This window comes from Stigmatopora argus, chromosome 12 (assembly GCF_051989625.1).
Source record: "Stigmatopora argus isolate UIUO_Sarg chromosome 12, RoL_Sarg_1.0, whole genome shotgun sequence".
NCBI classification, from domain to species: Eukaryota; Metazoa; Chordata; class Actinopteri; order Syngnathiformes; family Syngnathidae; genus Stigmatopora; species Stigmatopora argus.
This window is the reverse complement of record NC_135398.1, coordinates 394,109-405,301: the sequence shown is the minus strand read 5'-3', so window position 1 is coordinate 405,301 and position 11,193 is coordinate 394,109. Positions and strand designations below refer to the sequence as shown.

At 51.6% G+C, this 11,193-nt stretch overlaps 2 protein-coding genes across 10 annotated transcripts; one reads left to right on the top strand and one right to left on the bottom strand.

The window, feature by feature from the left end:
- The first annotated feature begins 463 nt into the window (after positions 1–463).
- Positions 464–7,316, top strand: LOC144086077 (protein crumbs homolog 1-like). The gene is made up of 8 exons (XM_077615849.1): positions 464–645; positions 1,250–2,233; positions 2,899–3,461; positions 3,635–3,800; positions 3,882–4,770; positions 5,425–5,466; positions 5,648–5,770; positions 5,989–7,316. The coding sequence occupies exons 1-8, from the start codon at positions 543–545 to the stop codon at positions 6,239–6,241; spliced, it is 3,123 nt and encodes a 1,040-aa protein (XP_077471975.1). The 5' UTR covers positions 464–542; the 3' UTR covers positions 6,242–7,316.
- Positions 6,309–10,433, bottom strand: LOC144086078 (sentrin-specific protease 5-like). 9 transcript variants are annotated; one of them, XM_077615859.1, is made up of 10 exons: positions 9,803–10,179; positions 8,823–9,430; positions 8,580–8,685; positions 8,171–8,318; positions 8,010–8,057; positions 7,185–7,262; positions 6,934–7,071; positions 6,777–6,860; positions 6,637–6,687; positions 6,309–6,561 (listed from the first exon to the last, which is right to left on the bottom strand). In XM_077615859.1, the coding sequence occupies exons 2-10, from the start codon at positions 9,295–9,297 to the stop codon at positions 6,451–6,453; spliced, it is 1,239 nt and encodes a 412-aa protein (XP_077471985.1). In that variant the 5' UTR covers positions 9,298–9,430; positions 9,803–10,179; the 3' UTR covers positions 6,309–6,450. The 9 variants fall into 9 exon arrangements, with proteins under 9 accessions (XP_077471985.1, XP_077471984.1, XP_077471983.1 ...); XM_077615858.1 differs by having other exon boundaries at positions 6,777–7,071; XM_077615857.1 differs by having other exon boundaries at positions 6,309–6,687.
- Positions 10,434–11,193: the final 760 nt, after the last annotated feature.

Below are 11,193 nucleotides of genomic sequence, written 5' to 3'. Positions count from 1 at the left end.
AAAACCTGCAGGTGTGTATATTCATATATATATACTACTGTATACACATACTTAAAAAATGTCAAATTATTTATCAAAGTATTATGACTTTTATTCTCAAAATATTGCAACATTTGCTCATAGTATTGCAACATATGACTTTACACCATTAATCTTGCATATTTCTGACTCGGTTTACTCTCAAATTTTTCTGTTTTGGTCCTCCATCGTAATTTTTTAGACGGATTTGTGTATAATAATATGGTCTGCCAAGCGACTTGTTGTCGTATTTCATAGCATTTAAGATTCAAAATATATTCTATTTACTCAAGCGGGGTCTTCTGATTCAAAAGGAGAAAAAAATACAGATTAGCAGAGTGTTGTTGAAGGGATGTCTGAAATGAGCCTCCCTTTCTCAAACACAATTGGAGTGTAAGACATCCTAAGCACATTAGTTAAATCTCTTTAATCTTGGCTCGCCACCACACGGGCGAGGCGAGGCGAGGCGACACGAGGCGACACGAGGCCCCAGGCGGGAGAGACGGCAGACGGCGTGGAGCTGCATGCACATCCGTGAAAATGAACAAGTTCTTCTTTCGGAGGATTTGAGGAGGACCATGTTCAAAATCATCCTGGGTCTTTGGATTTTAGGGTGGCTTTATGAAGGTAGGTCGCCACAACGTCATATATTATTCATGTATTTATTTATTAACTTACCTATTACCTATCTATTTATGTCAAAAATGCCTTTCCTATTTCTGCATCCTCACCCTCTTGCTACTGTGACAACCAAATTTCCCGAATACAGGATGAATAAAGTTATCCAATCCAATAGAAGTCAGAATGATCTTGGTGAAAATCTGCCATGTTTCCTCTTAGGCTAACGCTACCTCTTTTGTAATAGACTAAATCAACTAAAGTGGGTAAGAGATGTGATAGGACATTTTTATATTCCTATTTTTCATCATGTGCTCAGTGTCATAAAGTAGTCATTTCTGAATGTATTTGATGGGGAAGCATCTCCACGGGTCACTTCCTGTTGCTTTTGGGCCATCGCTGGGTCATTTCCTGTGGGTTTTTGGGTCACTTGCTGTTCATTTGGGCTCATTTTGGGGGCAAAGTTACACCTATTTTTTGCCTTTCTGAACCATTGCTAGCAGCCCGGCTAGCAATGATAGCCGCGGTTACCCCGAAAGCAACAGAAAGTGACCCACAGGTGCGAGCCGTGACCTTTTCCAGTCACCTCAACGGCGCGCTCCCGTCTTCGCAGGCACCTCGTCCGACGGCGACGGCGCCGGTTGCGGCGATGAGCCGTGCCAAAACGGCGGAGTGTGCCAGAGCCACCTCGGCGCTTTCAGGTGCCTCTGCTCCCGTCTCTACGGGGGGCCCACCTGCGCCGTGGCCCTCTCGGGCTGCGACGGCGAGCCCTGCCGGAACGGCGGCGTCTGCTCGCCCCTGCTGCTGGACGGGAAGCACGCTCACGTGTGCGCCTGCCCCGCCGGCTTCTCGGGGTCCGAATGCCGGACCTCCAACGTCTTCTCCTTCGAGAGCCCGGGCTACGTGTACGTGGAGACCGGCTCGGTGGAGACCGACTCGGCGGAGACCGGCTCGGCGGAGACCGGCTCGGCGGAGACCGGCTGGGCGGACGGCGAGGTGCCCCTGGACGTGACGCTGAGCTTCCGGACGGACAGAGCGGCGGGGACTCTTTTGCAACGGCGGCTGGGCGGCCTGGTCCTCAGCGTGGAGGTGGCGGACGGAGAGCTGCGCCTGACCAGCGTGAACAACCAAGGACCAGCTACTTTGCTTCAGCGGCTACCCCAGCGGGTCTCCGACAACAAATGGCGCACGCTGGAGGCCTCGCTGGGCGGGGCGCTCAGCTTCATCCGCCTCCTCTGCGCCCAGGGAAACTGCGGTGGCGGGGAAAGCGAAAGCCAGGTCCACCTGGCGGAGGCGCCTTCCCTCCTCCCGCCGCTCGGGACCCTCCGTCAAAGCGTCTTCGTGGGCGGCGCTCCCGGCCACCCGGGGGAAGCCTTTCTGGGTTGCCTGAGAGACCTGCGGGTGGGGTCTCGTCCGGTGGTCCCGGACACGGCGGCCGGGCCCTCCGACGCCCTGGTGAACGTGACGGCGGGGTGCAACGATGAGGATCCGTGCGAGGGGGGACGCTGCCGGAACGGAGGCCGTTGCGTCGGTCGCGGCTGGCGCCGTTACCAGTGCCGCTGCCAAAGACCTTACGAAGGCCGCCACTGCGAAGAAGGTACGTACGGGGGCGAGCGGGGGCTCATTTTCTGCCCCGGGTGGGTGGGTGGCCAAACAAAAGTCCAAAAAGCCTTTATTGTCATGATACAACATGGAATGAGTGGTGCTACTCCACAAAGTGCGTGTTTCCCAGAAACAAGTCATTTGAAAAGTCACGTCCGTAGGAATCGTGCCAAGTAGCGGTGGCTCCATTAACAAAAATGACCGCAGCCAAAAGAGCTATGGGTCCCGTCCCGTCCCATCACCTCGCCCACGGAGAGCCGGAGGATGGCAGAGATAGTGAAATGAGTCAGCAGTCTTTAAAGGAGCTTACGGGCGGGCAGAAATAGACGCGGCTTGGCGCCAGACACATGCCAGAGGGAGACGCCTGTCCAGGAAGGCCCGGGAAGGCGGAGGATTTGGAAAAACGTGACTTTGATGAGCTTATCTGCAAGAAATGAAGGCGACCTGGCCGATCACGCCAAGGTCGCCTCAGACGTTTGCGGATGTTTGCTCTTTTCGGGCGACAGTGCCGATGCCCCGCCTGGGAAATCTTTAGCGATCCGATCTTCAGCTCCTCCCTATTCTAGTCTCCCAGTGCAATTCAGTGCCGAGTGTCCCGTTTGCCAGGTCCAGAATCTTTTGGTCACCCACCCCGAGCCATTTGTCCGCTTCCCTCCGCAGAGTACGTTCCCGGCAGATTCGGGAGAGAAGGCTCGGAAAGCTACGCCGCCTTCTCGTTGGACGACGATCCCGGCCACGCGTTGAGCGTGTCCATGCTGGTGCGGACCCGGCGACCCGGAGGCCTCCTCCTGATCCTGGCCAACGGCACCGGACAGTACCTCCGCCTCTGGTTGGAGCGGGGCCGGGTTAAAGTCCAGGTGGACGACTTTGAGACCCCGCTGGGCCCGAGCGCCGTGGACGACGGCCGTTTTCATCCGGTGACCGTCACGCTAAACGGGTCGGAGCTGACGCTGGTCCAGCGGGCCGCCCATAGAGGCTCCGGAGCCGTCCGGCCCATCCGGGCCCGGCGCGGCGATCGGGTCTTCGTGGGCGGGCTGCCGGAGCCCGGGGCCTCGGCGGCCTTCGGGGGCCACTTGAAAGGATGCCTTCAGGATCTCAGGGTGAACGGCAAAAGACTGCAGTTCTACCCAATAGCCTCTCCGGTGGAATCCTACCCATTGGAGCAGCTGGTTGGCGTGGAGCCGGGATGCGGCGGCGGCGGCGACGACAACGACGCCTGCGCGGTAGGTTTGTGCTTTTGCTAGCTGGCGCTCCTGCCGGAATTAGCTCAAATGGCTACTAATTATGACCCGGCGCTTGGATCAAACCTCCGCTCGTGATCGCGTTTTTGCGAAATGTCTTTTCTGACGTGCGACCTTTGACCTCACTGGCCCAAATCGCATCGATTCGGATGTAGGCAAACCCCTGTCTCAACGGCGGCGTCTGTTACTCCGCGTGGGACGACTTCACCTGTAAGTGCCCGCCCCACGCGGCGGGTCGGCGCTGCGAGGAGGCCAACTGGTGCGAGCCGTCGCCGTGCCCCGCCTCCACCGTGTGCCAACAGAGCCGGCGAGGCTTCGACTGTGAGTGACGCCCAAGTGAGCGCTCATTTTGTCCTCGTCCCCATCAACGTGCCCACCGTCCTTCCATGTTCTGTTCCCTAGGTTTGGCCAACGTGACAATCCGTCCAGAAAACCACATTTTGCAGTACCGCTTCCACGGCAACGGCGGCGTGGGGCCGCCCGCCGTCTCCCTCAGCTTCCGCACCAGACGGACGGAGGCCACCGTGCTGCGGGCGCAAAGCGGCTCCAAGTACTTTGCCGTCTCCATTCGGGACTCCCGCGTGGTGGTGGAACACGGCGACTCGGCGCAACGGAGCTTCCGGAACCAGGTTCCCGTCAGCGACGGGGCCTGGCACTCCGTCGCTTTCGCCGCCGACGAGAGCGCCTCCGCGTGGGTGGTCCGGGTGGACGGGAGCCCGGCGCGAATCCCCCGCTTGGTGGCGGAGGACTTGGAATTCCTCCGAGAAGGGAGCGACGTCTTCCTGGCGGGGCCCGGCCCGGACTCTCCCGTGGACTTCTCCGGCTGCCTGGGCCCCGTTCGGATCACGGATCTGCTCCTCCCCTTCCACACGGACGCCGAGTTGAAACTCCCCAGGCCTCGGGGGGAGCGCTTTTGGCAGCTGGTGGCCGAGGCCGGCCCGCGCCGCGGCTGCCGGGGGACCGCCGTCTGCCGGGAGCACCCTTGCGAGAACCTGGGCGCGTGCGAGGACCTCTTCGACGCCCGCCGCTGCCACTGCCCCCCGGCGTGGAGCGGCGACTCGTGCCGAGAAGCCGGCGACGCCTGCGCGCCGCGGCCCTGCCTTTTTGGCAACTGTAGCCGCTTTCCGGGCGGGTACCGGTGCACGTGCCAGGCGGGCTACGCGGGGGACAGGTGCCAGCTGGAGGTGGATCTGTGCCAGGATAGCCATTGCAGCAACGGCGCCACCTGTCTCAAAGGAGCCCACGGTTACTCCTGCCTCTGCCCCCAGAACCTGACCGGCCGCTTTTGCGAGTGAGCTCTTACATGGCGTTACCGGCCTTACGTCATTTATATTTTACACAGTGGCACCACCAGAAGCTAATCGGATGTACATTTGTAAGACGAGGCTAGCATAGTTTGCGTGATCCTAGACTGGGGAAAATAAGCATTACTAATTTGCTGAATGGTCTTGAGGGCGATAGACGCCAGATTCATTTGAAGTGGGAGGGACGGCTCCGAACATTCACTTAGAACAGGGGTAGGGAACCTATGGCTCGGGAGCCATATGTGGCTCTTTCTATGGGTGCATATGGCTCTTCACTTACCTGTGAAGTAAAATATGGAAATCACTGGTGAGAGAGCTGAGTCCTGTGCATAATATAATTGATACTGATTTATTAGCAACAGCATAACAATGTTGTCAAAAGAATTCAGAGACTTTTTGTACTTTAAAAGTGGTGAAATGACAAAAAAAATCACACATTTTCATGTATTTTGACTTTTCAATTCTGAGAATGGCTCTCAAGAAATAACATTAGAAAATATGAATTGTTTAGGGCTCTCTCTGTCAAAAAGGTTCCCGACCCCTGACTTAGAACTTGCTGCCACCGTCCCACTTCAAAACAGGATGGAATTTTCAACACTCTCACTCTCACTACTCACCAAAAACTCTCTCGTCTCTTTCAGCGTGAAACTTCCCGAGGTCCCGTGGTACATCCAGACGCACCCGTAAGTGCCTCAGATACACGCACGCTCGCACGCTCGCACGCTCGCACGCCCTAGTTTATCCAAGGCCCCCTGGATTATTTTCTAGTCTAAGCAATGTCCCTCAGGAAGCCAGTGCAACCATTTTGTGACCTTGTCCGGCAGCTCGTTAAGTTCACTTTTCCTTTTTTTCTTTTTCTTCCAGTCTTCCTCAGCTGCCCGTGTCAAAATGTGCGGGTGTGAGACAAAACTTCACTTGCTACCACGGCGGGAATTGTTCGGCGGTAGACGACGGCTGTCTCTGTCTACCTGGCTTCACCGGACAATGGTAAGTAACTCTTGATTTTCCTTTAAATTGACTCCGTCTTGTCAACCTACCTGTAGCCACACGAGGGCGCCACAAATCCCAACAGAACTCCAAACAAAGCCAGCTCTGATCAATCAGGATGTTTTGAGGCAAACTAAGGCAAATGTTGGCTTTCTTTGGAGATTCTGGATCAGAAGAGAGAGATTGCAATTCATTTGAACGTTCCTTTTTGGTCACAGGTGCGAGAAGGACGTGGACGAGTGCGCGTCGGACCCGTGCATGCACGGCGGCTTCTGCCTCAACTACGTTAACCGCTTCGAATGCGCGTGCGACCTCAACCACTCGGGCGTCCACTGCCAAATGGACGTCAGTGACTTTTACATCTACGTCTTCTTGGGCCTGTGGCAGAACCTCTTCCAGCTGGTGTCCTACCTGATCATCCGCCTGGACGACGAGCCCGAGATCGATTGGGGCTTCGATGGTAACGATTAGCTGAGCTGCGCGGGCGGAGGGAAAATAAGAAGCTTGGCCATGCAGCCTTAAAATCATCTCAAAGAGCTCAAAATTCATTTCTGCATTCTTTACTGTCACATTATTCAAAAATTCATCTCTACAAAGCCACAATATCATGTACAAACGGAATTCATTCATATGCCAGTTAGAACTTTCTTTCAAAATAAGACATTGAAGAGGGTTAAGGGTTATCTATGGAGCTTCCGCTCGCAGAGCTCCTTGTAGATGCGCCGGCGTATCTCCGGGATGTCTCTCTGGGAGAAACGCAGCGGGTGGGCCAAGGCCAGGCATCTGGAATACTGGGAAAGGAACGCCACGGGAGGGATTACGGGGAGGCCCGGTCCGCCACGGCGAGGGCAAAGGCAAAAACTCACCTCCAGCACGAAAACCCCGCAGTCGTTCTCGGTACTTTGCTGCGGGACGTTCTGTCAAAGAAAATGCAAACTCAGCCGGGGGGAGTGGATTCTTTTTTTTTTTCCACGGTCCGTTCCGAATTAACGGACAAAAGGCGGACCTCGTCCAACGACAGCTTCCAACCGTCGACGAAAGACGGGCGTCGCTTCTCCATGGCTTCCTCCGTCAGGTATTGGAGGATGTTCTGCGATGGACAAAAAAAAGCGTGACCTCCCTCCGCGGAGGAGCGACGGCCGAGGCCACGGTTTGGAATTGACCTGCGGGACTTGTTGCGAAGCCAGTTCGTTGGAATCCAGCAGGGAGATTTTCTTGCGGCACATATCCACCGCCACCAGACACCAGTGAAACTCCAGATGGACGGGCACCAACACCAAATTCTTGGAGAACAAATCCACCTGCGGGCGAGCGATCGACGTGGAATGCATTGGAGCAAAAGGACACGGAGGACGTTTGGCTTTAAAACTATCGCTCGCGTGACCCACGGACCAGACGCGGGGTTCGGCGGTACCTGCTTGGTCCAACGTTTGACGCCGTCGAAACCTTTGGCCACGAGCTTCCGGTGAAAGAAAGTGTTGAGAAAGTGGACCTGGGGGTGGAGCAAAATGTCCCGCTGAATAAAAAAATCTTTTCAAATGACAAAGCAAGTTCACATTGGATCACTTTTTTTTTTTTACCCATCCCGTATTCGGGAAATTTGGTTGTCACAGTAGCAAGAGGGTGAGGATGCAGGAATAGGAAAGGCATTTTTGACATAAATAGATAGGTCATAAGTAAGTTAATAAATAAATATATAAATAAGCGTGTCTCTGAAGTATATATATACACATACATACACACACACATATATATACATACACATAGGCATACACATGCGTGTACATACACCCATACATATACATACACACACATACATACATACATTTAATGGGTATAATGTCTCGACCCCGAATTTAAGACAATTTCAGTCTTATTTCAATGCAAAAAGCAAAAAACACGTCTCATATTCGGCCCAATATGGTGCGTATATACAGTAATCCCTCAAATATCGCGGTTAATGTGGACCAGACATGGCCGCGATAATCGAAAAACCGCAAAGTAGGACCACTCCTATTTAAAAAAATAATGATAATATTTTTTTCTTCATTGCTGAGTCTTAGTAGCAAGACAGGCTTCTGGTTACGAGTTTCAGTGTGGATTTTTATATTTTTATGAACTTAAAAAAACAATCATAAAAAATAATTTCCCCAGAAAAAAATCTGCAATGTAGTGAAGCCGCAAAAGTGCGAGGGATTACTGTGTACTTACAGCCCGGGAGATATGGCGGCTTGCTTACCTTGTGTTGGGCAGCGTCCATAATCAATTCCCCGTAGGTGTTAATAACCTGGAGGAAAAGAGAAAACCACAAGTGCAATTGAGCACGTGGCGAGCGCCGTCAACGGCCGCCGACGAGCCGTGGAAGTCGGCGCCGCGCCGTGCCACGCGTGTGCCGCCTACCTGGTCGTTGAGCCAATTTTGCTGGTCCAGAGTGGAGAAATCGTCCAGGGTTAGCGTGTGCTTCTCGAAGACCACCCGGAAGGAGAGACGGTCCTTCTGCGACAAAGCCATTTGGCGCTCCGTGACGTCCCGGATGAAACATTTGCGACTAAAAATGAGCAAAAATGAGCAAAATGAGCTTGCACCAGTCGTGGAAGTGACGCCTTTCAACGTGTCAATCTTCAAGTACAAATTTAGCCCAGCACCCCCCCAAAAAAAAAAAAAATCAGGTCCTGAGAATTTGCCATGAAAAAATCAAAATCAAATGAGTTCCGACAAATTAAAATTCTCCAAAGCAAAAAAATCAGTTAGGACAAAACCGCATGTCGCAAAAATATCACGGACTGCCGTTACGCTTTGTGAAATTTACCTGCCGTTGAAATGGGTGTTAAAGTGTTTTTTCAGGTGCTCCAACACATCTTGCCTTCGCAGAGGGATGAAACTTCCGTACTTGGCCAAGAACTTGTCGAGAAATTCTGCAAAGATGACAAAATGTTCCATTCAAGATTGTTGTGGGGGGCCAGATCAGAGGACACGATCATACTGGCCCTTTGGACAACCCCGACCGACCGACGCGGGCCACCAAAAGCTCCAATAATACAGGCGTACGTACCGTGGATGTGCTCCGCCACTTTGGTCAAGCTGACGTCAAACGTCCCCGTGTTCTTGCCGGAGATTTTGTCCGAGCGCGCCCCATGCGGAAACCCGTTTATCCGTGTCTCCGTGCGGGAATTCGCCAGCGCTTCCGAGGGAACCGCCGTTTTCTTTCCGTCCGGGCTTTCGGGCGCCGCGGCGCTCGGACCGGAGTCGGGCCTCGTCGTGTCGCCCGTACGTTCCGCTTGCCGTTTGAGAGATGTTTTTTCTAGGAGTGGTGAAGAGTTGTCGACGTCGTGGCCATTTCCCCGTGACTCTGCCGTGAGCTTGAGGCGCCTCCGGGCCACCCTGGATCTTCTGGAACGGAGAAAAGTCCAAAAGGCCGTGTCTTTCCTTCTCCACCAAGTCCACATTTGTAATTTCTTGCACCGATGTTTTGGGGCCCATTTGGAGCAATGTGAAACCTCCTCCATATGAGATTTGGAGTCCTTCATTTTTGCTTGAGGTCACTTCTCTTTCATTAATAGTTTTTGCGAGTCAACATGAAGTCATTGAGAGCGGGAGACGTCCATTCCATTTAGTTGCATTGACCTGGCGCTGTTTCTTTCAGCTTCCTCAAGAAGACTCCTTCAGAAAATAATGAATGTTTATCAGATAAATTCATTCACACAACTCATGTCAAACGTTGTTTATTTACAAGTGACTATAGGTCACTTTGAAGGTAAAAACCACCAGTTTAACCCTTTCGTTCATGGATGATGATGCCAATAATGGTCATTACTCATGGCAACTTTAACGTCCACTGAAGTGAGTAAGAAAATGGCGGCCGACCACGACCGACCACTAGTTTTGAGTTTTGACATTCTGCCTCAAAAAGTTGTCAAAAGTTAGCTATGCCAAGTAAAGTGAATATTCCAGTAGCCAGCTTTGAGTAGCATACTTTTCAAAAGGGTAATCGTAGGTTTCGCTAGCATTACTTTTTACAAAGCTCTAACTTACCATTCCTGGTGTCTTTTTTGGGATGGGCAACGCCCTCAATAGACCAAAAAACGACTTCTAGCTCTCCTGCAAATCTTCAAAATGAATGATGGAGGGAATAGAAGTCCCTTGGTTTGTTTCCTCGAGTGAACGTCACAAAAAGTCCACTTACAAATAAACCTTGTTAGATTTCGGTCGCTTGTTTCCTTTTTCGGTTTCTTTTTCTATCTACTTTTGCATTATTTGGTGTAATACTCATGCACAATCTGTGACATGAAGTTGGTCTTCGTCGATACTTCAGCAACTCACTTTGTATAATTTTTCAATTGAAAGAAGCCGTGCACAGCCTCTACGAATGCCGGTTGTCGCATGTCGGTGACGTCAAGCGCGACGCTCCAATACGGTTTAGTCTGAGTTCGTTGGTATATTTTATATATTTGATCTATTAGTGCGTTACTGCCACCTTCTGGTCTGGAGCCTCTTACGGAGGCCACACTACGAATGAAAAAGTATTTACGTATAGTTTTTCATTCACTACTTCTAGCAATACTATTAATTGTGGGATAAACAAAGCAAACACGCTTACCAGAAATAGTAGTGTTGATGCCAAAAAAGGAGCCCCATTCATTAACAGCGGCGATAATCTGGAAATGTACAACATTTTTTGATTAAAACAAAGGCGTGCAAATGTTAGATGCAGTTTTCATGAAAAAGTTGCTTTTGCGCCCCAATTTGACAAAAACCTCCCTTTCCTTTCCACACAATTTCTCCAGAAATTAGCCAGCGACAACACAACACACATTTGGTGGCTTATCGCTGAGGTCAAGAACATTTGGATGAGAACAACAAATGGCGCTTGTTTGCTCTGTTAACCAACTCGCTGTTAAATGTCTAGAGACAAAGTCCGAGTCTCTTCCTTGTTGGAACAAGGACGACCCCCCCACCCCCCAAAAAAAAATGTTTTACTTTTGTGGTATTCATTCATCATTCGTTCGTCGCAGGAGGCCATCTTTGGCGTGTCCTTTTAAGTCAGCTTTTTTGTGACGTGGCATCGGCCGGACCGCCGGTTGCCAATGACGGCGACGGGCGCTTGATGAATTCATACGGGGAATATGTCAAATGATTTTGGAATTGGGTGATGCAAGCCTGTGCGGAAAATCGATGAGTTCAGCGACCCTCAAATAAGCCCCCTATGACAAACATCCTTTTTGGATTGCGTAAGAAACGGCTAAAAGTCAATGTCTGACCTTGATGAGTTCAGGCTTTTCCATTTGGACTTTGGCTGCCATTGACGCCGATGGACGTCATTGGAGGAATATTGGAAATAGTGTAAATAGAAAAATGACGTGAACAATTGTATTGAAAATAAGGTAGAAATGAGAACATCCTGAACAGATTAAAAAAAGACATTG